This window comes from Monodon monoceros, unplaced genomic scaffold (genome assembly GCF_005190385.1).
Source record: "Monodon monoceros isolate NGI ecotype Baffin Bay Population unplaced genomic scaffold, NGI_Narwhal_1 Super_Scaffold_3, whole genome shotgun sequence".
Taxonomy (NCBI): Eukaryota; Metazoa; Chordata; class Mammalia; order Artiodactyla; family Monodontidae; genus Monodon; species Monodon monoceros.
In genome coordinates this window covers 23,661,338-23,686,127 of record NW_021703780.1, presented here as the reverse complement: position 1 = coordinate 23,686,127, position 24,790 = coordinate 23,661,338, and the positions used below count along the sequence as shown (strand labels likewise).

The 24,790-nt window shown below is 55.4% G+C and overlaps 1 protein-coding gene and 1 long non-coding RNA gene across 6 annotated transcripts; one reads left to right on the top strand and one right to left on the bottom strand.

Annotated features, from left to right (window-relative positions):
* Positions 1 to 66: 66 nt before the first annotated feature.
* On the top strand, positions 67 to 10,730 carry LOC114907496. The gene is made up of 3 exons (XR_003796751.1): positions 67 to 328; positions 564 to 674; positions 10,497 to 10,730. It is a non-coding gene; the product is annotated as an uncharacterized LOC114907496 (long non-coding RNA).
* On the bottom strand, positions 4,422 to 19,713 carry DDR1 (discoidin domain receptor tyrosine kinase 1). Of its 5 annotated transcripts, none has more exons than XM_029243218.1 (19): positions 19,696 to 19,713; positions 18,062 to 18,230; positions 15,170 to 15,302; positions 14,977 to 15,079; positions 14,548 to 14,776; positions 13,082 to 13,229; positions 12,713 to 12,821; positions 12,038 to 12,224; positions 11,681 to 11,927; positions 11,045 to 11,140; positions 10,776 to 10,927; positions 9,724 to 9,889; positions 9,003 to 9,113; positions 7,679 to 7,923; positions 7,381 to 7,508; positions 6,951 to 7,166; positions 6,250 to 6,484; positions 5,526 to 5,675; positions 4,422 to 5,413 (listed from the first exon to the last, which is right to left on the bottom strand). In XM_029243218.1, exons 3-19 carry the CDS (start codon positions 15,258 to 15,260, stop codon positions 5,273 to 5,275), a joined length of 2,754 nt encoding a protein of 917 aa, XP_029099051.1. In that variant the 5' UTR covers positions 15,261 to 15,302; positions 18,062 to 18,230; positions 19,696 to 19,713; the 3' UTR covers positions 4,422 to 5,272. The 5 variants fall into 5 exon arrangements, with proteins under 5 accessions (XP_029099051.1, XP_029099050.1, XP_029099048.1 ...); XM_029243217.1 differs by lacking the exon at positions 19,696 to 19,713 and adding an exon at positions 18,788 to 19,646; XM_029243215.1 differs by lacking the exon at positions 19,696 to 19,713 and adding an exon at positions 19,429 to 19,639.
* Positions 19,714 to 24,790: the final 5,077 nt, after the last annotated feature.

Genomic DNA, 24,790 nt, shown 5'->3' with positions numbered 1-24,790 from the left:
GAAGCCTAGAGGGGAGAGGCTGGCTTTTACTTGAGAGGGTCGGGGGCACCAGTGGTTGGGCCGCTTTGTTCCGCGTAGCTCTCCGCCCTCTCGGCCAACGGCAAATCTAACCGACCCGAGCTGGAGTGGGGACGCTGGGAGTAGAAATGCGCTAGGAGCTTCCTGGCGGAGGCGCAGAAAAGACGTGGTGGTGAGGCGCTTGGGTTTGGAGACGCACGAAACTGGGTTCTTTGAGCTCAGTTGCTCCCCGTGAAATCGGAATAATGCACTTTCCAGAGGATTTTCTCGAATTAGGAGTTAATTCGATCCAGTGCGCCTTCCTCGGCACGTAAGTACTCAATAAATCTTAATTGTCACGTCCTCCATGCTTCCACCCACCTCCCCACCTCCCGTTTAATTAGAAGATCCTAATAAATGCAGATTTAAAAAGAAACCAATTGTTTGGTCTGATTTGATTTATGAAACTACTGCGGGGTAAGGGAAGGGAACGTCTTCGGCCAAAGCCAGAGCTACACGTTTCCCCACATTCCTATGAGGCAAGTTTTGTTATTCCCACTTTGCAGACTAGAAGACGGAAGCTCAATGAGATTAAGAAATTTGCCAACGGCCAGACATCTAGAAAGTGCCCGAACTGGGAGTTGAAGTTCATTTGCCAGTGACCAGGAATCAAAATGGTAAGAACTAAGACTTTGTTATACTTTGTAGCCCACCCATGCTTGTTTTGTTGTTCCGTTTCTTTAGCAATGTTTAAAATCCTCAAAAAATGAATGACACAAAACTGACAAAGCTTCCTTATGGCAAACGTTGGGTAAGGTTAAAAGACAAATTGCAATCTGGGAAGAAATATTTGATAAAATAGACAAAATACAAAGAGCTCTTATAAAGCAATAAGAAAAAGAAACAACACAGTAGAAATATTAAGAAATAACAGGCAATAAACAGAAGAAATACAAGTGCCTTGTAACCAAATGAAGAAACTCTCAACTTCATTCTTAATTAAGGAAAAGTAAATTAAAGAAATAATAAAAAGTCCAATTAGAAAAAAAAAAAGGATTGACAACCTCATTGTTGGCTTGAGTATACATGAGCACTTAACCATACTCATATTTTTTTTTCATACTCATTTTTGTGGAGGGTTGACATAGGCACACCTTTCTAAGGGTAGTTTGGCGGTATGTACCAGTGATTTTAATGTAATTACCCTTTGACCTAGCAACTCCCCCATTAGGAAAGTGGCATACTGAAATTCTGCCACATGGGTACAAAGATATACATACAAAGATGTTTATTGAAGTGTGTTTGTTGTTGTAGCATGAAAACAATGGAAACAGTCCAAATGCCCATCATTGGGAGCTGGTTAGATAAAATGTGGGTAGAATGCAATGTAGAATACTGGGCAACGCTTGCAGAGGAGGTCACTGCACACTGGCCTGAGCTATGTACCACCTATCATGACGGGGACAAGAGCAGATTACAAAATGGCATGCCTAATCCAGTGCCATCTCTGTAAAAGAGGCTTTTATGTGTGTGTTAAACTCAAATAGGCCATATGCTTCATTTTGACTAGAGCAAGCAAGGGGGAGCTGGGCAGACTGGTTGCAGTTCCCTACAGTGTAGGGAAAACTAGGGCTACACTGTCCAGAACAGGAGCTGCTAGTCACCTGTGGCTATTTAAATTTAAATTAACTGAAATAAAGTTTTCAGTTTAGTTCCTTGGTCACATTAGCCCCATTTCAAATACTCAACAGCTACATGTGGCTAGTGGCTACCTATTGGACAGTGCAGATATAGACCATTTCCATGATCACAGAGTTCTCTTGGAGAGCCCTGCCCTAAGGGATGCAAGGTGTCTGATGTCAGGCTGAGCGCAGGCTGAGTTCCTGGAACTGGTCTTCAGAAAGAAAATCAGCCTGGGCTCCTAGGAGCTGAGATTGTGGAAAGAGCTCCCTGACATAGGGCTATCCACCCTGTGCTTGAAAACGTCCTGTGTTGGGTAATGGAGAGCTCATGCCCTCCTCCCCTCGGGTAGCATCCTGGAGAGAAAGAACAGAGCCAGGAGCTGACGGGCCTGTTTTCCACCAACTTCTCCATTTCCCGGCTGTGCTGCCTTGGGCATGTTGCTAACCTAACAAGAGAGGTTTTCTTCTCTGTGAAATGGCAATAAGTTTAACTACTTCCTGTGTTATATTAAATAAGATACAATATGTAATAAGTATGGTACCTGGCACAGAGAGGGTGCTCAGTAAATAGCATCATTTTATAAAAAACCAGTCAGGGCTTCCCTGGTGGCGCAATGGTTGAGAGTCCGCCTGCCGATGCAGGGGACACGGATTCGTGCCCCGGTCCGGGAAGATCCCACATGCCACGGAGCGGCTAGGCCCGTGAGCCATGGCCGCTGAGCCTGCGCGTGCGGAGCCTGTGCTCCGCGGCGGGAGAGGTCACAACAGTGAGAGGCCCGCGTACCGCAAAAAAAAAAAAAAACAGCCAAACAAAAAACATGTAAATTCGCACCTGTAGTATGTCCTACAAATAGGAGAGTCGTGCTCAGAGAGCATCAAGGGCATTTATTTGACTTGGTCGGGCAAGTCAGGGAAGATTGCTGAAGGACCAGCAGGAGTTAACAAGGCAAAAACAGCAGGGAATTATGTCCCAGGTTGAGGAACAGCAAGCTATAAATGCCACGTGGCAGGAAGGACTGAAAGAAGGCCAGTGGTGCACAAAGCGGGAGGAGGGGCAAACTTGACCAAGAACATTTTGTTCATTTTAAGGTCAATGGGAAGCCATTAAAGGGTTTAGAATAAAGGAGTGGGGTCAGATTTGTGTGTTTAAAGATCACACTGGCTGTAGGGCTGTAAACAAACCAGAGAGGAACAGAAACAGATTCTGGGAGACTACTGCAGTGGTCCAAGCAAGATGGAGGTGGCGTGTGCTCCGATGGGGATGGAGACAGAAATGGTGAATTTAAGGGAAATATGGAATCAAAGGCAACAGAGCTTCTTGATAGACTGGACTTCGGAGGTGAGCGTAAGGGAGAAGGGGTGTCAACGACGATGCCCAGGTTTCTGGCTTGCACAGCTGAGCTGCCATTCACTGAGTCAGAGAACCATGGAGGAGCAGCAGGTTTGAACATGCTGAGACTGAAATTCAAATGAACCCTAGGTGGTTGTGCAGGTCTAGAGCTTAAGAGTTCTAAGCTCAGAAATTTGGGAGTTCTCGGCTCACTGCCGTGGCTTCTTTTGCTCACCATTCTGGGTTCTGGCCTCTAAACTGTTGTCAGTGCTTGTCTTAAATTGTGGGTCACAGTGGTCTGACCTGTGTAGGTTCCAGCAGGACTCAGACCTGTGACCTGGAACCCGAAGGGCCTATCAATACAACCGAAGATTAAATTATCTTTATTGTCATCCTCATTACCCAGTTGGCTCATTTTGTAAATGTCATCAACTGAGACCCCAGGGTCCTTTATTTCACATGAACTGCCATCAGTATGGGTCTGCCTTTTCCCATACTTGCAACTGATTTTTTTTTTTTTTTCATTACAACCAAATTTGAACTCTGTTAAATGTTTTCTTGGCAGCTGTGGCTCATCCTTCCAAGCCTCTGAGATAATTTAGGGTCTTGGCTTGCCTCTCAAACAATTCAAACCTATTTGTTATTTGAACACTTGATCAGTCTAATACAGGGATTCTCCTCCTGGGACTTCCAGACCCTGGGGTGCAGACAGTGGGAGAGGGTTTCCTAGAATTTGGGCAAGAAGAGAATTACATCTCTATTTTTATTAACTTCGAACTGAAATTTAGCGTTTCCTCCAAGTATGAGTATGAGCAAAACCCCCAGTATATTAGCAGTACCTGTGACTTGTCACTAACAGACACCACAGCTATTCTCATATCCCACTATAGCTGTAGAAATCTCTGAATATCATTTATGCTCATTACTTTCTGAAAATATCAATAATTATTACACCTGCTACTAGGTCTTATTATTAAATATATTTAAAAGAAGCACATGTTACTATCTCATTTTTTTAACATTTTGGTAAATGCTTTGATTTCCTGTTGCACATGTGTAATCATAATTGTATATATATGAAATATTTTTAAACGGGTTTTAAAACATAATTCTGAGGAGGAATCAGTAGACCTCGCCACACTGCCAAAGGGGTCCATGGGTCAGACAAGGTTAGGACCGCTGGCCTAATCCACCTCCTTCCAGGTCTCCTGCAGAGCTCCATATTCATGTGGGACCTTAGGTCCCACAGGCGAGGGCCTGGCTTATGCAGAAACAGAACACTATGCTGGGAAAAACACATGTTGGGAAATGGAATGGGAAGAAGAGGGAAAAAGAGGGGAAGGAAGAAAGGAAATGGGTTTGGGGGGGCAGGAGGCAGATTTCACCAAAACCCTAAGAAACCCACTCGTAGCTGTGGAAAACTCAACCTTTATTATTACCTGCCTAGTGCAGGGGATTAAAATAGCATTGAGCTAGATCCATATATTAGTGTAAAAATCTGTGTCTCTCCCCCCCCAAAAATGTACAAACCCCAAGTGATTATAGAAAAACCAATGTGGCAGCTACCATAGAGATGTCCAACCCCAGGGCCATGGGCCATTGCTCTCTTTCCCCCCTAACCCCAATACTTATTCCACAGAAACATACAGGCTTAGAGAAGTTCTACCTACAACAGGGCAGATGGGAAGTGGAGAGGCTGGGGGGGGGTAGGGATCACCCCCAAGTCCAGTGTTTCATGGGATGGAGGAGGGAGGCCAAAGCTGAGGGCAATCCCAGGAGGAGGCACAAGGGAACCCCTTTCTCCCTTTCTTGTCCTCCTCACTCCCCAGATTCTCAGCCAGTGGGGTCCAGTGTGTGACGGAGAGAGAGAGAGGCTGGGGGCAACAGCCTTCTCTCCAGGTACCAGTGTTGTCCAGGGGGGCCCAGGTGCTCCAATGGGCCAGGTCCAGTGTCTGCCCTATATTTTCTCCCACCTCCCCCAAGAGATGGCTAGAGGAGGTCAGAGAGGATCCCATCCACAGGGCCAGCTGGGTGGGTGGCAGGGGCTTCTAAGAGGAGCAGGAAGGGGGCATGAGAGCATATCTGGGGAAGGGAGGGCGTCAGCTCCCTGGCAGGCCCAGCCCACCTTCAGCCACACTGCCTCTCTCAGAGGTGAAGGGCTGTCAGGAGGGGGAATGGAGTGGGGTGCGCTTAGCTCCTCTTGTTGAGTGCCGCTGGCCTCCCCTGAATCCTCCCTGAGGGAGGGGCGGCTGGGTGTTGTGATTCACACTGTGTTGAGCACATCTTCTGCCAGGAACCGATGCAGTTGGGAAAAGGGTGGTCGCTGCTCAGGCTCCCGGCTCCAGCACCGAAGCATCAGCTCATACAGGCCCAGTGGGCAGGCTGGGGGCCGGGACAGGTACACCTGCATTGTGGCAGCGTGGATGAAAGGCAAGCAAATGTTCTTTAGTCCCCAAGATGACAGGCTCTGGCCCTCCTGGACCCCCAGACCCATCTTCCCTCCCCTCTGCTCTGACCTGCCGGCCCTGGTCCCGGAAGAACTCTCCTGCGTTCTCGATGACTTGCTCATCGGTGAGCTGCCCAAACGGCTGGGCCCTGCAGAGCATCAGCACCTCCCACAGGGTCACCCCAAAGGCCCACACGTCACTGGCAGTCGTGAACTTCCCCTGGTGCGTGGATAAGGCAACAGAGGCAGAGAAAGGCATCAGTCAACAGAGACCCTCCTCCTCTCCCCACTGGGACCCCACATCCACTCAGCATCATCCTCACACCCACCTGACTCCCTCCCAACCCCCGGCGGTCCACCCTCCTTAGCTGGCCCTCTTTCCCACTAAGCCTGCTCCTCTCCTCTGGCTCTGCCTTCTTTCTTGTGCTCTAGTCCTCTCCTCACCTCTTCCCGATTCTACCCATCCTTCCCCCCATTTTCTGGTCCTGACTCTCCCAACTCATCGCCTTCTATCTCTAGCCTCCTTATCTCTCTTTCTCTCTGCTACCCTGACTCCATCTCTCACACTCGCCCTTGGCTCCTAGACCCTTTCCAATCACACCATAACCCTCTGCTTTCTCCAGTCCCTTGAGCCAGAAGGAACCTTATAGAGCATTGGTCCAAACCCTCATTTCAGAGATGAGGAGAACTGCAGTCCAGGGAAGGCAAGTGACTGAACAAGATCCCGGAGCTTAAGTGGCAGGCAGTGCTCCCCTAACCGCCCCTCCCTTCCCGCCTCTCTAAGGGCCTCTCACCATGAGGATGCACTCCCAGGCCATCCACCGGATGGGCAGCACCGCCCGGCCCTGCACACGGTAATAGTCCCCAGCGTAGAGGTTCCGGCTCATGCCAAAGTCGGCGATTTTGATGGTGAAATTCTCCCCAACCAGGCAGTTCCTTGTGGCCAAGTCCCGATGCACAAAGTTGAGTGTGGCCAGATAGCGCATGCCCGAGGCAATCTGGGCCGCCACATGCAGCAGCATCGGGTAGCTGAGTGTAGAAGCCGACAACAGCGGGTCATAGGGGCAGCCCTAGACTCGTCCCCACCTCACAGATTCCTGGGAGATGAAGGAGAGCCCTCTTCCCAGGACTGGGTTACCCCTCCTCCTGGTGCGCAGATGGAAAGCCCTGGTGGAGGCCAGTGGGTAGATGCCCACTCAACCTTTCTTTAGCTCATCCGACCCCAGGAAGCTACCGCTTTTGTTATGCTCCACAATCTGGACTCAGGGACAGTGAGGGCGAGAGAGCACAGGGAAGTTCCTGACAGGGTCCAAGTCCCTTCACCACCCTCATTGTCGTAATCTCCAGCCTTTCTTCCCCTCAAGTTCTAGATGAACATGGCCACATGTGTCTCATGCCAGGCCCCCTCCCGGAACCTCTACCTGCCTGCCCACCCCACGTTCCCCCTTTCCCTCTAAGCTGGAGTGAGGGGAACGGAGGAGACCCCCTTGTGTACCTGATGGTGGGCCCCTGGGCCGCCTCCCCATCTCTGTCCTCCTGCACCACCTTGTCCTCTAGCTGGTGGGCACTGAGGAACTGGTTGAGGTCGCCATTCTCCATGTAATCAGTTATCATGCAGAGGGGGTCGTCCTGCACACACACGCCCAGGAGCCGGATGATGTTTGGGTCCTTTAGCCTCGACATGATCTTCACCTCCTTCAGGAAATCATTCCTGGAGAAGCAGGGAGAAGGTGGTGGGATGCCGAGGGGCTGACCTGCAGCTTCCCTCCGGCTCCCACAAACCAGTGCCCCACTCCCCAACCTCTACTCACTAGTCCCCAGACACTCCCCCACTGTTGGTCTCCACCATGTTTCTCTCTAGATTGCTCCCCTCTCTTCATGGCCTCCCCCCCTCCCTTCTTCCAGATGCCATCCCTGGTCCTCACCTGGCATTCTTGGTGGCATCTGGCCGTAGGATCTTGACAGCTACAAGTAAAGGGTGTTCCTTGCGCACACTAAGGGGGAAATCAAGACTGACCAGATCTTGAGGGTTCTCTACCTCACACAGGTGCACCTGGAGAAAGAAGGTGATTTGGTAGGGGGTCACAAGGTTCACCAAGGAGACACGGTCAATTGGGACAACACAGATGATGGTTTCCCAGCCAAGGGGGATATTTGGGCATGGCATGAAGAGAGGCAGAGAGAGGCAGACACTGCTGATGGCTGGGCAGGAATCCTTCTTACCTCCCCAAACTGGCCCTCGCCAAGCTTCTCCTTGAAGCGGAGCCTCGACCGAGGGAAATCCACTCTGGGGGGCCCATCCCCAGCTGCCCCTGGGGGCAGCGCAGGCACAGCATAGGTGTTGCCTCCAGTGACACCCTGCAGGGTGACAATGTCAGCTTCGGCATAATGGGGGACGCTGTTCTGGGGAGGTGGGGGCAGAAGCGGGGCACCCGGCTTCTCCGGCTCCATGTAGTCCCCACTGCAGGCTACAGGATGAGGGAAAAGAAGACAGGACGAGGCATCAGGAACAGCCCCCAAGAGCCACGGTTCTCCACACCCCCGTCTCCCAGAGGCGCCCCGTCTCCCAGGTGGGTGAGAGACTGGGTCTACCCTCCTCTCCTTGGTATTCCACCCGCCAGCCTCAAAACAGAGAAGGCGCTGGCATGGGATAAGAGCTAGCTGCTACAGAGCTTTCAAGGCAGTGGAAATGGTTGAGCAAAGAATGTCATAAGGTCTTGTACTCTAGGGATCCCAGCACAGTCCAAGACCATGAAAGAAGTCTTGGCTGCCAAGTGGAATTCCTCTACCCACCATTGGAAGAAGGATGGTCCCAGCCATCCAGTCACCCTCCAATTTCCAAACCCATGACCCACTCACCGCCAGCCACTGCCATTCACGTAGCCGTTCTACCGGTTGCTTTCATCCTTTCATCCTCCCTGCCATGGTTACCCAAGCCCTCCCTGACCCAACATACCAAGCTCAAAGACAAGCAGAGACAGGGGCACACAGAGGGAGAGGAAAACAGTTCCTCACAGCCCACGCAACATGGAGTCTACAGACAGAGGAGAGGAAGCAGAGCTGTCCCCGCTTGGCCCTGGGGAAGGGGTGACGAGAAGAAGGTAACACAGAAGGGAAGAGCAGACAGGAAGGGCGGGGGCGTGAGCAGAGAGAGGACATGTGGGGGGAGAGGGCAAGCACTGGGGGAGAGGCCCTCCTTGCAGCTCTAGAGAGAGGGGAGAGTGAAGGAAGGGTTGTAAGAGAGCCTGGAGCCACCATAGCAACCTCCTCTCTGGCTCTGGAGAGCTCAAGAGATGGGGTGGAACAGGAGGAAGGGAACAGAGCTGAGAACCAGGGAGCTTTCTACTCCTCAGCTCAAGGGGGAGGCCTTAAAAAGGAGCAAGCAGCAGCAGAGGAGAGCTAAGGGCACAAGAGCTTCCTCCTTGGGAGCTCAGGAGAGCAGAAGAGGCCACAGTGGGGAGAGGAGGGAGTGCAAGGTGTGAGGACTTTTCCCTGCCCCAGTAGAGTTACGGGGAGCCTGGCGGAGACTAGGGGCAGAGGGGCTTACCCTGGGTGTTGGTGGGTTTGGCCCAGGCGGGTGTGGGGGGGCCCGGGCCTCGAGGGGGGCGGGCGTAAGTGGCCAGAAGGAGACGGTAGGCTGGATTGGAGAGCAGCAACGCTGTCGGGAGAAGGAGGGGGGGAAACACGGGGAAGGGATGAGACTCAAGGCTAGACAGACAGGGAGACACAGAATAGGGCAAGACTAGGGCTGATGAGAATGAATGTACTAAGAGACAGAAATGGAATAAAACAAGCATCTGGAGAGTGCTGGATAACTGGATGGATAGGTGATAGACGGACGAACAGATGATGGATGGATGAATGGACGTATGAATATATATGGATGGATGAACAAACGGATGAATGATGAGTGGATATATAAATATAGGTAGATGGATGGAATGAACATAGTGTGTCTAGGAGAGAGGGGAGGAGCCAGAAAGACACAATGAGAGGGCACAACAGAGATGAGAGAGGGAAGTGTGTGGGACACAGAAACAAGATGAGAGCACTGGGGACTGTGAGTAATGCATGGAAAATTCCTGAGGGAGATTATATGGTAAGGACATGGAGTAATATAGAAGGCTGTGACCAGGGACACAGAAATAAGAAAATGAGTTGAAACTGGGGAAGACAGTAAAAGAAAGGAATGGTAAAGGAGAGGAAAAAGGATACACTGAGAAGACAGGCAGAGGACGGAGGTGGGACTGGAACAAGGAAGGTCTTACCAGAGCCGTTGGGGACACTGGGAGCAGAGTGGGGCGGATTCCCACGAGGCCGGGGCTCCTGGTAAGGGGGTGGTTCTCGAGGGCCTGGGCGGTTGTTGATGAGGATGGTGTCCCCAGGGACAGAGAGGTGAACCGTCAGCTCCTCTTCTAACACCCGACGCTCGGCCTTGTCATGGGGAACGGGAAATATTAAGGGCAGCTACCGCTCGGCGCGCACTTCCCAGCTCTTGGTTAAATCCTACACCCGTGTTCCCTCCTTCAGTCCTCACAAAGTCCTGTAGTCGTATGTACTGCTAACTCATCTTTCAGGTAAAGAAAGACTCAAGGGCATTTAAGTGGGTTCCCCGATGTCCCACAATGGGATTCCAACCCAAATCCTACCAGTCCATAACTATTAACTGTAACGTGTATCCCCACCACTGGACTCTGGCCTGGAAGACGTGGGCTTAGGGTGTGCCGCACTTCTTCCAGTCACTCCTGTAGCTCCACTCGCCACCTTCTCCCGCTGGGCTTCTGCCCCAAGAGGTCGATCAGTGTGGACTGCGTCAACGGGCTGGGTCTGGCTTGGCCAGATAGGAGCCCCAGCAGGAGTTTGGAGGGCAGACAGGAAGTGAGGTCAGGGTGTTTATTCTCCTAGCCCCTCCCCAAGGGATGGACCCAGGTGAGCTGCATCCTGGAACCAAAGTCCATTGCCCCTCTCAGGCGCCCTCTCCACACACTCCTCCTAGATTCCTCCCGCCTTCCAGTAACTGCCTCCTTCTCTCACCCCACAGACCCAGGGATGGTAGCCGCTCTGCAGTGACCAGGCCTGGGGAACTGCACTGCTTCTCGTGATGTACGTACACCCTGCCCACATCTTTCTACGTGGTCTCCTTACTAAGCCTCCCTCAAATTATTCTCATCCGGCTGTGCTCTATGGTCCCTGCTGGATCCTAACTAACGCAGGAGTCCCGACACACGCTGGCCTCACTCTCCACGCCCACATCCTGCCCATCCCTCCCCAGGCTGCCCCACCCCCAGTAGCCCAAGGGTCCCCACGCCACTCTGCCCACCTTGCTGAGGAGCTTGCGCCAGTGCAGGCGCCACAGCATGAGGGCGATGATAAGCAGCAGCAGGAGGATGATGGCCACCAGGCAGCCAATGAGGATGGCGGTCGGGCTCCCCTCGGCCTTGGCCACAGGCTGCTGGCCCCTGGGCTCCAGCTCTGGTGGAGGCAGAAGGGTCAGGACCACGGGTGGCTTCCCACCCAGGCTGAGGGGGCCCAGGGAGGACTGGTGACACAGGACCCACACGCCCTGGCGGGGGCCCCAGGGCAGCTCACCCAAGCTGCTGAAGTTGGTGGGAGGTGGGCCGGGTGGCCACCAGGGGGCTGGTGCGAAGGTGCCCCCCAAAGCCAGGGAGGAGTCATTCACAACATCTGGGGAGAAGGAAGAAAAAGGGGGAGGTCAGATAGGGAGGAGGCGACGAAAGGGAGGCACACATGCATGAGACCGAGGGAATTCTATTATTGGGTGGGGAGTAAAAGCAGGGCTGATACTCAGTATATGTACCAACCAACCAGGATAGGCGGTGGGACAGGATCCTGGAGGGTCCTGGATGGTTGTGGCGGTGCTGGATGTTAATCTTTTAGTTGCTGGATTGTGGGGAGAAGCGGGACTCCTGAGGAGAGCCCGGGGTGCGGGGGGATCCTGGCTGTCAGGAGGCTTAGAGAAGAGGCTATTTCTCAACCAGCACAGAATATTTTAACAACCACAGTCATACTGCTCAACATCAGTCGTGAGTGAGGGGCTCATAAACGAAAGACTGAGACAGGCAGGGGGAAAGGGGGAGGGAAGTGTTCAAATTATTTAGGGCAGCCTTACTTGTAAAGTCTCACTGGTGCCGGGAGTGGTTATTCGAGGGCACTATGGGTTAGTAATCCCAGAGGCTGGGAACTGGGCAGAGACCAGGGGCTTACCAGAGATGAAGGAGATTTCGCTGAAGAGTAACCACGGCCCAGCAAAGAGGAAGCGACACTGCAGAAAGCGGCCCACTCGGCCGCCCAGGGGCACTGACACAGTCCGGGCTCTGGGGTCCCCCAGGCTGCCCCCCAGGGCATGGCGCACGGGCTCCCCCTCCCAGGCCATGGCAGGGCCCCTCTTGAAGCGACACTCCACCCCGCCAGGCAGGCGGGCTCCCAGCGTGTGCATGTTGTTACAGTGGACCTGGGGGAAGGAAGGAAGGACACAAGGTCAAGTCCAGGAGAGCCCGAGCGAGCACCCCAGGGCACTCACCCTGGTCTCAGAGCCCTCCCTGGGAGTTGGCCGCACTTAACCTGCATGGCATGGAAGGTCCTCAGCCGGTCAAACTCAAACTCCATTTCCACGTAGCCGCTGGGGAAGCTGTGATTGCTCCATCCCACATAGTCATAGCCTGGCCAGACCCGCAGCTCCTGGCTCTTCCTAAAGTCATCCAGCCCCACCACGCCATCTGCCAGCTGGCCCAGACCTCCGTACTGCAGCCTGGAGAGGAGGGGAGCCGAGGAAGAAGAGGGTAGAAGAGAAGAAAGTGTCACCTATCTGGGTGCTCTACAACCCCCATCCTCCAGTGGCCTGGCCAGCGTAGCCCAGCAACCCCCCACCCCTGCCCCAACCTCACACAGCTCTCTCTTACCCCCACCCAGGACTCTCTAGGGCACCTTGAAGTCACATGCTATACAAAGGCACTGCCTCTAAGGGACACCGCTCAACCTACGATGTATTTATTGTGACAATTTGCAACAGATTTAAGTGTCTTAGCAGAGGCAGGCCTTTCTCTAATTCGCACAAAGGGTCACATTAGCTAGTGGTCACCGTGCTATCCCTCAATCCTGGTCCTGTCCCTTGAGCCCCACCTAAGCCATCGCTCTCTGCAGTTCTTCCCTCTCGCTGTCCAGACAAACCCCTCCCCCACCCACTCCATCCACTCTCCCACCCCAGGCTCCATGTCCTGCGGGGCCCGCTTCTTTCACCCGCCAACGGTGTGTGTGGTGTGTCCATCGTAGGTGGAGTCGTTGAGGTGCACAGCCTCAGATAAGTACATCGTCTGCCCCACAGGGGCCATGTAAGACAGGAGTCCATCTGGGGCAGGGGGAGGAGGGGCGTTAGGGGCACGGAGCCTCCATCCCCGACCCCTGCATCAGGCCTGGGCAGGTTTCAGGTCCCTCTCTCGTAACCCCTCCACAGGCCACTGGCATGGAGGAGGCAATGCTGGCCAGTCCCCTCCTCACTCAGAGTGACAGATTCCCAACAGGACAGAGGATCTTGGATGCCCCTCTCCCCCATTCCCACTCCCCAGTCCCCAGGACAGGAATGAATCCTCAGGGGTCTGACTGACTCACCCTTCCAGAGGCAGCCATAGAGCTCCACCCGTAGACAGACGCTCATGACTCGGTCCGCCCGGGGATAGAAGCGAACCAGTCGGGCCACCATGGGGGGCCCAAGGTCCTTCAGCACCACTCCCCCAGGATCCTCATTACCTAAGATCACCTGTGGGCCAGGATGCAGGGGTGGATGGGGGAGGAAGGCTCCAGATCGGATGTAATTTCCCAGCCACCAGCTGCTCCCTGGCCCAGCCCACAATGGCCACAAAGAGACCCATGAAGGGTGGCACTGAGCACCCAAGGCATGGAGTACAGCCAGGCATTTGTAAGACAAGGGGCTACAGCAGAGCCCTCTGACACCTCTCTGGGCCTGATGGTCTGTCCTGACCTCTAAGTCTCTCGTCCTGTTGTGCCCAGATTCTATCCAGTCCCTCACGGCTCTGCACCCCTGCTCTGGCTTCCCCTCTTCCTTCACCCATTCCCTCTGTTCACTCAGCAGATGCTGGCTGAGCACCCACTCTGCACCAGCCGGGCACATTCCTGGGGGTGAGCATCAGTCCCTCTCCTGTAGGACAGTCCAGTAGGAGAAACAGCTGTGACAAACAAGAGGCAGCTGGGGGTGGGGAGTCAGAAAAGGCTCTATGAGGAGGTGATACCTTCGGGGAGAACTGAATGGAGGGAGGAGAGCCTGTGGACAGCTCGGGGAGGAGCTTTCCAGGCACAGAGAACAGCAAGTGCAGGTGTCCTGAGGCTGTGGGGTGAGCCCTAGCATGTACCAGGAACAGCAAGAAAACCAGCAGGGCCCGGGTGGAGCGAGAATGGGGAGAGGGGTAAGGGATGTGGACAGGAGCCGGCACAGGCTAAGCTTCTGCACCCACAAAGGACCTCAGCTTTTGTTCTGGCAGCAGGAAAGCCAGCAGAGGGCTGTGGGCCAGGTGTGAGGCATCTGCTTTGCATTTTCTCAGGTACCCTAGATGTAGCCTCCAGGTGGAGATTTGACTTCAGGAGAGAAAGAAGCAAGAACAGTTTGGAGACTACTGCATTCATCTAGCTGGGGATGGTGGGGGCCTGGCCTAGGGGTAGAGGTGGAGGTGGTAAGAAGTGGGCAGATTCAGGAAATATCATGGAGGTGGAACAGACTGGCCTTGCTGATGCTTTGGAAGTAGGAGGTGGGAGAAAAAGAGGAATCAGGGATATCATCTTAGCTTATGGTGGTACCATTTCCTGAGCTGGAGAATGCTGGGGGAGGAGCAGGTCTGGGATGGGAATGGGGCTCAAGTTCAGCTTGAGAAGTTTATGGTAAGTTTGAGTTGACCATAATACATCTAGGTGGAAAGTGGTCAGGTTTGCAACACTAGATGGAGCTCAGGGGAGATGTCTGGGCTAGAGAGGGCGTACACTGCAGAGTCATCAGTGGATAGGTGGTACAGCGGGGGGACAGAGGAGAGCCAGCCTTCCGTGGGCACTGTCGCTGCCAGCCTCACCTCCTGGCCCCAGCGGTCCCTCCAGTCCATCCAGCGGTGGCCGTCCCGGGAGTAGCGCAGCCGGTAGCTGGGGGAGAACTCCTTGCCCAGGCCCCCTGCGTGCCGCCCCTGGGTGCCCACCAGCGCCACCAGGTGCAGCCGCCGCAGGTCCACCTGCAGGTACTCCTCCTCCTTGGGAAACACCGGCCCCGCAGGGCACCATGCCCCATCTCCATCGCTGCTTTCCAGCCTGGGAGGGCGCAGGAAGTCACAGGGAACATCTGGCCCTAGGTCTGCCTCTGTCTCCAGTATTTAATACCCCCGCCCAGTACTATGGGGGGCTTCATTGGCATCGACCCTCTCAGAAGCCTCTTGGCTTGGGCAGAGTGTCGGAAGGGCAAGTAGAGTCCCCAGGGGTTCCCTCCGGGACAGCCCAGGTGTGCCAGCTACCTGCTGTGGCGAGCAGCAGTGGAGTCTGACCAGGAGCTGGAAGCAGAGATGTCACCATCCGGGATGGTCCGGTCCTGCATGCCCAGGGCATAGCGGCACTTGGCTGGGTGAACACAGGCATACGGAGGGTCAAAGCTCCCAACTCGGTCTCCCAAGCCCCATCCCTCAGAGACCCAAGAGCCAGTCTCCTCACCAGGGTCAAAATGTCCCTTCATGTCAGCATCTCCTGTTGCCACCAAGAGCAGCAGCAGCAGCAGTAGAAATGAGAGGGCCCCTGGCCCCATTGCTCTTGATCCCTTGGGCCTACGGGGGTGGGGGCAACATCTCTGCAGGAGACATAATGAGGGGGGAGGTTAGTTAAAGGGCAGTCAAGGAGACTGGCTCACAGCCAATAATGAAGAGACAGGATGGGCTGCTTTGGGGATAATAGCAGTGAAATGACAACAACAGTCACCGTTTAACAGCATCAGCTATATTTTTAGAATGCTTCCCATGTGCCAGACACCGAGCTAAATTCTGGTCCCCTCCCCACCTAGGAGACCAGAATTCTAAGCGAAGCGGGGGACCCCAGCAACCTTCCAATCTCAGTGTCCTCTGTAGCCCTGCTGGCCCCCGACCCAGCAGCCTCAGCCACACCTGGGAGCTTGGGAGAAATGCAGAATCTCAGGTCCCAACCTAGACCTGCTGAATCAGAGTCTGCATTTTAACACAATCACCAGGTGACCTGTGCCTATTAAAGCTTGAGAATCCCTGCTTTTTTTCTCCCTCACTGGGCCCCTGGCAGCTTGCCCCCTGAAAACCATTCCAACTACAACTCCCTATGAACCCAGGTATCTACCCTCCCCAGCCTCAACCCCAGCCCCAGCCCCAGCCCCAGCCCAGGAAAATCGATCCTGACCTGTCTTCTTCCCAGCAGAGGTCTGCTCTGAGTTCTCCAGGCCCTGGAATCCTTTGGGATCCCTAGTGCCACCCCTCAAACCCTGATCCTCTCTGCCATCAGGTCCAAAGTATTCCATCCCCTCTCCCTGCTCTGCCTTCCCTTCCTAAGACCTCGACATCCTATCCCCCCAGTTCCCAGTTTCTGAAGGGGACTGCTTCAGAAGGAAGAGCCCAGGGCTGAGGAAAAGGCTGAGTTGCCTGGGAGATGAGGGCGGATCTAAAGACGGGGAAGCCAGGTCACCCCAGGAGGTAGGAGGAGTGGGGGGATACTCCCCCATCCCTTTGTCCTCCTCCAGCTGCTCCCACAATGCTCTAGGGCAGGAATGTAAGAGGCAGCTGAGACCCCACAGCTCCAAAGCAGCAGCTGAGGGGGCTGACTGAGTTATGGGGGCACCCAGGTATCAAAGGAGAGCTGGAACCGGAAGCATCACGCCTGGTCCCTTGGGGGTCTGGGAGCTGGCACAGGGGAGCAAGCTGCCGGAGCCCCAGGCAGCCGGCCTGGAATTCCTGGGTGCTGCTCTCCACCCCCACCTCTCTCGGGAACAGCAGGGCCCTTGTTCCCCTGGGTAACCTTCATGCCTATCCCAGATGAGTCATCAGAGCCAGACGGAGCAAGCAAGAGGAGCCCGGGGCAGACATACAAAGACAGGCAGAAGATAGAAGGCAGGGGGAGACAGGGCGAGAAACACAAAGCAAGAGGTAAACAGAGCGGGCTTCGAAGCGCAGGGCACAGAGCCAAGCAGAGAAACAGAGAGAGACGTCTGGGGCAATCTGTTCGCTGACACCCTGTCACCCCATTTCTCTCCACTGGGTCACAAACACCAAGGACAGGCCCAGAAGACCTACCCCAACCCCACTACAATCCATCAGTCAATCAGGCCCCCCATGTGCCGCCCCAGGGTGCAGCAGGAGGCTGGAAGCCAGGGGCTGGAACACTCTGCCACAAGCCCTTCGCCCTCTTCTCCCAACCCCCAACCCTCACCCCAGACAACACTCACACAGCTCTGTACACATGCGCACGCACACACACACAACTGTCTTACAGACTTTCAGAGACAGACACATGTGACATCCTCATAAATCCATTACACACATAGACTCCCCAGCCAAGGCAAACACGGACGGACACTCAAGCACACATCACCTCCATCCACACCTCGGCATTCTTTCAAGTTCAATCCCATCACTTAGTTAATAGTCACCTTCAGACACCTGTGAACATGAAATGACAAACATGCTCCTACAGAGGACAGTGTGAGACACACACTCAGGTCCTCAGCCACAGGATCCCAAGAGAACTGGGGCCCACCCCTAATACTCAAGGTGACCAAGCCAGAGGGAAGTCAAGAGAGTGGGGAACAGAAGGAAACTTGGGTGGCTGGAGTGACCAAAAAAAACGTCATTTCTCTATTTTCCCATATGCTCAGCTTTCATCTCCACTGTACCACTCAATTCTGGACACACTATGTGCCCTCAGCAACAGTGAGTCTGAGCACCAGACTCTGGCTGGGGGTAGAGGTGCTGGAAAGGAATGTCCAGCCAGCAGGGGACCTGTAGGGTGAAGGCTGGAGAGGAGGGAGTGGGGGAGGGTCACTGGGGATAGTGCTCCCTGGGCAATGACAGTAACTCCTGGCAGAACCAACTGACCATCCAACCGTGGATGAACGACTGTCACTGGCAGGTTATGGTGTCAGGCCCTCTCTCTGCTGGGCTGAGGCCAGGCTGCCCAACTGGGAACTGGCTGGATGGAGGCTTAACAGTTCGTAGATGCCCGCAGAGACTGGCCAAGTAGGAGGACAGGCCCACTTCTGCAGGAGGCCGGGAGATGATTCAGTAGGACCACATATGAGCACCTGTCTTCCTGGGGTTCAGTTCCTCCATACTGGGTAAAGGGGGTCCTTCCTCAAGGCTGGAACACACTTTCTCGGAGCTCAGGGGGTTCCCCCCCCCCATTTTCAGACAGTAAACCAGAGCACTGTGGAGGCGGGCAGGGACAGACTTAGCGGCGCTGGACAACGAAGTCCAGTCCGGGAACATCTTGCCTCCCGGCCAGGCCCTCATCCTTCGGCCACCGCGCGTCAGCGGAGCCCCAGGCCGCCGCCCCCGACCCTCCGTCCCGCAGGGGTCCTCCCGCCGCTCTTCCTACCTCTCATCGCTCTTCACGGCAGACCCCGGCGTCCGACCCCGAAGCGGGGCCTCCTTGGTGGCGGCGGGGCGCGGGGAGGGGGAGGCGGAGGGAGCCAAGAGCCGGGAGCGGGAGGCGCCGGCGGGGCTCGGGTGTCGGGAGGCGGCTCCCGAGAGCAGCTGTCGGGGGCCTGTTCCGGGGAGAGGAGCCAGGGCTGGGGCGGCTCGGACCCAGGCGCCGCCCCCCCCTCCCTGCTCCCCCCTCCGCCCGCTCGCCGGGCGCTCGGGCCGCTGCCCTCCCTTCCCCCTCCCGGGCTGAACCGGCCCCGCCGCTCCCACGCCCGGCGCCGCTCTCCCGGCCCCGCGCTCCTCTCCGCCCCGCCACGCCCACCCCGCATTCCCCCGCGCGCCCCGGCCTCCCCCAGGTAACCGTGCCTCAGTCCCCGCCGGGGGCTCGGCGCTGCGTGCCCATCCCCCTCCACCCGCCCACGGCCCACCCCCCCCCCAGGATCCCCACAAAGAAGAAGGGCCCAAGCAGGGGGCCAGCGGCTAACCGCTCAGGGCCTCCCCCACTCCCAGGCCCCACGAGGGGATGGCCCGCCTCCCTACTCCCCCTTTTCTGGGCTCAGTTCCTGGAGAGGGAGGTGAAGGGGAGCAGCCCCAGGGCACAGGGAAGGAGCACGTTCCCACAGGCCCGGCGCCCGGTCCGGCAGCAGGAGTTTGAATGGGGGAAGGGAGCAGGGCTCACCTGTCCAACCCGGCCTCCTAGACCTACTGTCTTCACACCGCCAACCTTGCTTCTCTCTGGCACCCTCTGAGCCTCTGGTCCTCTACACCCCAACCCAGCCGTAGGAACAGACCCCTCTCTCTACGTCCACCTCCAGTTCCTCCCCATAATTCCACAAGGCCCTCCCCAGTCCTCTCAAGGACCCTGGGGTCCAGACTCCGAGGTCCTGGTTCCCCTGGGCTCCCTGCTCAAAGCCCGGGAGTTCTCTTCAGGGCAGCCAGCTCTGCCCTGGTGGGGTCGGAGGTTCTGACCGCTGGCAAGGATAGGCCCGGACAAGGTGAGTGGTGGGGATGAGGAGGAGGATAGGGGGGCAAAGAAAAAATCACGCACAGACAAAAAATAACTACGCGAGATCCAGAGAAGTTGGGTGCAGAGAGACGAGGTACAAACCCAATGTGAGAGAAAGAGAGCGGGAGAGCTGCTGGGTGAGGTGGGCAGGACAGAAGGGCTGTGGTGGGAACTGTGCCACCCCGCTCAGCGCTACCTGGGGCCCCACCACCTCTCTCCACACCCCACACCTACCAATCACCTGCAGGGTAAGGTCTCACGCCACTGCAGATCTCTGCCCCATTGCACCTCACAGTAGATAGATATAAACTCACCCTACGTGCAGTCCCAGACAACAGTCCCAAGAAAGAAACACGAAGTCCCAGACAAGTACACAAAAGCACTGCCAGGAAGAGGCTGGCCCTTGGGAGAGGCCAAGGCACATATGGGCACGTACTCCAACTCACGGGTCAACACACAAACCCTAGGGCGCCCCAACTGCTAAGGGACTCACTAACAGACAGCCCCATGGCCACCCTGAGAATTGCCTCTTCCCACCGTCCCCTCCCACCAAATCCCCAGGGTTCCCCCGGTGCACCTACCCCTCCGGAGAGGGCAGCTGGGGAAGCTGGGCCCGGAGAGGCTGGGCCGGGGGTGGAGCCAGGCCGGGGGTGGGGCCAAGGTTTCCCAAGTAACCTCACCTGGGCGGACTCTCAGCCCCTCCTTCCAGGGGCTGTGCTCCCGGGAAGCCCCGGGCAGGCGGCCCGGCTGAGCTGCAGCCAGACCCCTCAGGGAAGGAGGAACAGCCCCTCACACCCCAGTGGGACATTCCACAGCCCAGGCCCACGCTGACCCCGGCCAGGTGGCATGGCGGTGCCAGACAGAGGGGTCGACTGCGGAGAGTATAAGAAACCATAGAATCCTGAAACCCTCGCTCCCTCTTCTCCCCCAGGAGAAATTCCTAGTCGGTGATGCCCACCTCAACCCAGCCCAGAGCTGGAGGAGTGGGAGGGATGCAGGGCTGGGGCCCTGTGGAGTCAAGTGACAGCGGAAAGGGGGCTGGAGCCGGCTGGAATGCCAGGCTCTGAGCCGAGACTCTCAGGGGCCAGAGAGGGAAATCCCAGCCATTCAGGGGCCCCCAGAGTAGTACCAAAGACCTAGTGTATCCAGCCACCCATCCGTGGTCCCCAGAGCCCATCCCACATCTCCTGAATCACTCACAGCTCCAGAGGCCCCCATGTCCTCCTGAGCCCCCAAAGGACCCTCTACCCCTCCCCCATCCGTGTCTTCCAATTCAGGGCTTCCCTCCCCTTCAAGCCAATGGCCTTCTGCTGCCCAGGAAAGAGGAGGAGGAACAGCTGAAAAAATGTGAGGAGAGGCATGTAGAAGAGAGCAGCTTCTAGCCTGCAGACTACTGGGCCACTACAGGGAAGCCCAGCAGGACCAGTGAGAGAGAGGATGGGCCAGATGGGCCCCCCACACAAGCTGCTGTCCCCTTCCTGGGAGATGCAGCTGCCTCTGGGTCAGCAGCTGGGGAGAGTGAGAATCCACTGGGGGGTGGGGGGCAGAGTGAGGGGGTGGACAAGGCCCCGAGTGTGAGTTGGGCCTTGATACCACCAAGTCCACATGGGAAACTGAGGCCCAGGAGCAGGAGGAGGAAGAGATGATACAGCACAGGGAGGAAGACGAGGCAGAGCTCAGCTGTGGGCAGCCTGGGGGCTGGAAAGAGATGGGGCCATGGTGATGGAACTCAGAGAGGCAGGAGATAAACTGAGGCTGAGGCAGAGGGGTACTGGGGATCAGACAGAGGAAAGGGATGAGAGGGCACACAGCAAAAGGTGGGAAGAGTGGAGTTTGGGGAAAAGGGCTGGGTGAGCAAGTGAACTGGAGTGGAGACGATGGGGAAAGGGTGGGGGGACACTCAGAGAGGAGGGCAGGAAAGAGAAGGGCCTCAAGGGGACGCCAAACAAGGACAAAGGGGAGAAGAAGCGGTTGGAATGAAACCCAGAGATGGGAGAAGAGGAAGACGGAGGCACGGGGATTGAAACGAAGGGACTGGGGAGAAGAGAAGAGTTAGGGCTGAGAAGGGAAGGGACAACTGAGGGACAGACCAGGGGAGACAGAGGCCCCAACTCCAGAGATTGAAGCAAACCTGCTTCTGAAGGCAGGACACAGAGGCCCCAGACCTCTTGGTTGGTTACTTGGATACATCCTAGTCCTCGGCCCATCTGCCACACCACCGCCCCCAACTCTATTCCCCATCCTTTCCCTCCTCCCCACCCCTCTGGCTCAGGCACACTCCCCTCCTCCCACCACACCTCCAGCCTGGACCGCCTGGTCCCTCCCCAAGAGGGGAGGGCCCAACTCCACTCCCCACTCCTGCCCTCCCTGTTCCCGCTCTCGCTTTCTCCCTCTCACCTCCAGCTCAGGGTTATCCTGGGTCCCAGTCCCCCCAGTCTCAGGCCTTTAGGGTTCCGGCTCTGGGGCTGCCAAGGCCGCCTGGCTTTGTCCGCCCATCCGGAGCCCCGGGAGCAGCTGCCCTGGCCAGCTGCGGCGGGCTTCGACGTGACCATGGCAACCCAGCCCGCTCCCCTCGCCGAGCCTCCCGGCCCCCGCAGAGAGGGAGGGAGCAGCCAGGCCAGGGAGAAAGGGAGGGGAGGCGGAGAACTGTGAACCGCAGGGAGACCGCAGACAAAGACCCTAGACAAAGGGAGATGAAGGGAAGCAGCGCGGGAGAAAGCAGCAGCGGCTGACTGTGGCTGAGAGCTTAGGCAGCAGGCTTTAGGTCCTGCTGAGGGGGAGAATCCAGGCAAGAGGGACAAGCAGACAGGAGGTGGGAGAAGAGATTAACAGTGGTCCTTAAGAGGTCTCCTTCTGCGTCCTTAACAATTCATTTCTTCTGTCAGGGTTTTGCACTCCGGGGAGAACCAGAATACCGGTTTCCTAGTTGGTGAGTGCCCCCCCCCCCGCAAGTTGTACCAAAGCATAGGAAGTACCCAAGGCCAAAAGGCACCCTCAGTTTTCCAGAACAATCCCAATTCAAACATATTCTGACCTGTCACCTCTGAAGTACAAATATCATTGTCAGACAATGTACTCCAATTCTTGATTTGGAAAATATGCTTCCCAAAGCCAAAGGGGACTGATTAGGCTTGGAGAAAGTAGGGCCAGGAGGGAGCAGTAACGAGGCCTCACATGAGAGGAAGCAAAGTACCAAAAGATGGAGCTAATAGACCCCCGGGGGTCTGTTGGGATGATAATGTGAGATGGCATACAGGCCCCATTGATGGAAACAACCATCCAAACCCCACTAACATGATCTCCATCTGTGGCTTTCTCATGTGTCACTTGGGTCCCTGAGTTCCATGTCCCAATTCATTCCACAGTTATGAAGGGTTTGTGCAGGGCAGGGTTCTGACAGTAAGAGCTATGAAGGATACATAGAGGAACACAACCCACTCTGGGCATTTACAGTCTGGAGGGGGAGCAAGGCATGTATATGTATATGTGTGTATAAATATGTATATATATGTATATGTATAAATACACATATGTGTATGTGTATATGTGTTTGTATATGTATATAATCAGAGAAGACAGCCTTACCCATACTATAGTCAGAGCTGGAAGAGGCTGTGGGAACCCAGAGGAGGGGCAGGCCAGGTCCTCCTGAGTGGGGGCGAGGCAAGATCAAGGACAGCATCATGGAAGAGTTGGAGCTGGAACTGGGTTTTAAGTCAGACAAAGATTTGCAGAAAGGAAGCAAGGCCATTCCTGGCTAATAGCAGGGAGCCGTAAACATGGTTATGTGAAAACGCAGCTGTGGCTGGAAAACAGAGCCTGTATGCGTTAACCCCAGAGAGGCAGAGTGAGGTGGGGTAATCTCATTAGTAGTTTCATTTATTCTGAAGGTGAGGAGGAAGGGCCTTGGGCCTTTGAGCTGGGAAACGCATGATTAGATGGGTGTTATTTTAAAAGTGGTTTCTGGCAGCAGCACGTTGGATACACAGTGCAGAGCAATGGCTGAGGAGGAGGGAGGAGTTCATTCCCCCTTTATCTCGTCCACATCCGCCCGGGGTTCCCCCCCCCCCCGCCCCCGCCCTCCAACCAGCAAAGCCATGATGAAATGGTGAGATCCTACAGAAAAGCACATGCTCGGTTCTCTCCCGGTGTTTTCACCTATCATTTGGTTGTTTCCTTGGGGCCTCTGAGGTGGATGGGGGGCAGGGCTCTTCTTAAAAAGGGAATCAGGGGCTTCCCTGGTGGCGCAGTGGTTGAGAGTCCGCCTGCCGATGCAGGGGACACGGGTTCGTGCCCCGGTCCGGGAAGATCCCATATGCCGCGGAGCGGCTGGGCCCGTGAGCCATGGCCGCTGAGCTTGCGCGTCCGGAGCCTGTGCCCCGCAACGGGAGAGGCCACAACAGTGAGAGGCCCGCGTACCGCAAAAAAAAAAAAAAAAAAAAAAAAAGGGAATCAGGCCCGGAGAGGTTGTAACTTGCCTTAGATCTGTGGCAAGTTACTGCTTTCCACCCAGGACTTCTATCCGCCTCTCTCTTCCGAAAGGGGGCAGGGGCTAGGAGGGAGATCCAGAACGGCTTCCTGAGTGGCTGGGCTAGGCAAAGGCCTGAGCCTCTTGAGTCCTGCCCCCTTGGAAACCGCACCTTTCTTCAGTCTTTTGTAGGCCCCACGGTCCCTGTAATGAACAGAAAGACCACTGGGGGGAGCTCGCTGCACAGGTGACCAACACTACGATAATTACTGGAGAAAGTGAAAACCTGGAGGGAAGGAGCTTCAAGCCTGGACGTGGAACCGGGGCGGGCAGAGCTCTGGAGAGGCAGCCAGGGAGGGAGAAAAGAGAAAGGCTGAGCGGAAGCTTAGGGTAGCTGCGGGGCTCATTAGTGTGAAATACGCTGACAGTCACATAGCAGAAATACTGTTATTTATGGACAGAATCTTAGAATCTTCACTTTCTCTTTTCTTTAATTCTTTGCCAAAGCCTGTGGCATTCTCAGCAACCCTTGGCCTCTTCCTGATAAAAGCTGCTGATTACTGAGCCTTGCTAGGTGCCAGGCTCTGCCCTCAGCACTTGCCCAAGTCATCGCATTTGGCCCTCACTGCAGCTCTGGCAGCAGTATTTTGAGATACTTCCACTTTTACAGGGGCAGAAACTGAGGGTCAGAGAAATCAAGTAACTTGCCCACAGACACATACACAGCAATTGGCAGATCTGGAGTTCAAACAAGTCCTTCTGACTCCAAAGTCAAAGCTGGACTGGAGTGTCTGAGCTATCGTTATTTGTCCAACTCTAGGGATCTGTCATAAATCCTCACCCCTTCCTTTAAAGTCCTTGAAGATCTTGGGACATTGTCCTTAACTCCTCTAACTTCCTTCATCTCCCAAGAATACTAGTGGTCCAAATTATTCTTGTTTGTACACAATGTACAGAGATTGAACGATGGCTAACAGTTCGCCCAAGGTCACACCAGAAGTCAAGGTCAGTGCTAGGATAGTGTTTCTCAAACTGAGGTTCCATGAATGCTCTGTGAAAGTTATTAAATTCCATGTTTTTGTTTCATTGGTAATTTTTTGGAAAGTATTTTAAGCATATTCTGGATCCTGTGTAACTGATCTAGGGACCTGCATGTGAGTGCCTGCATTTGTGTTGTGTGTTTACCTACTTGTGGTCAAGTTAGCACT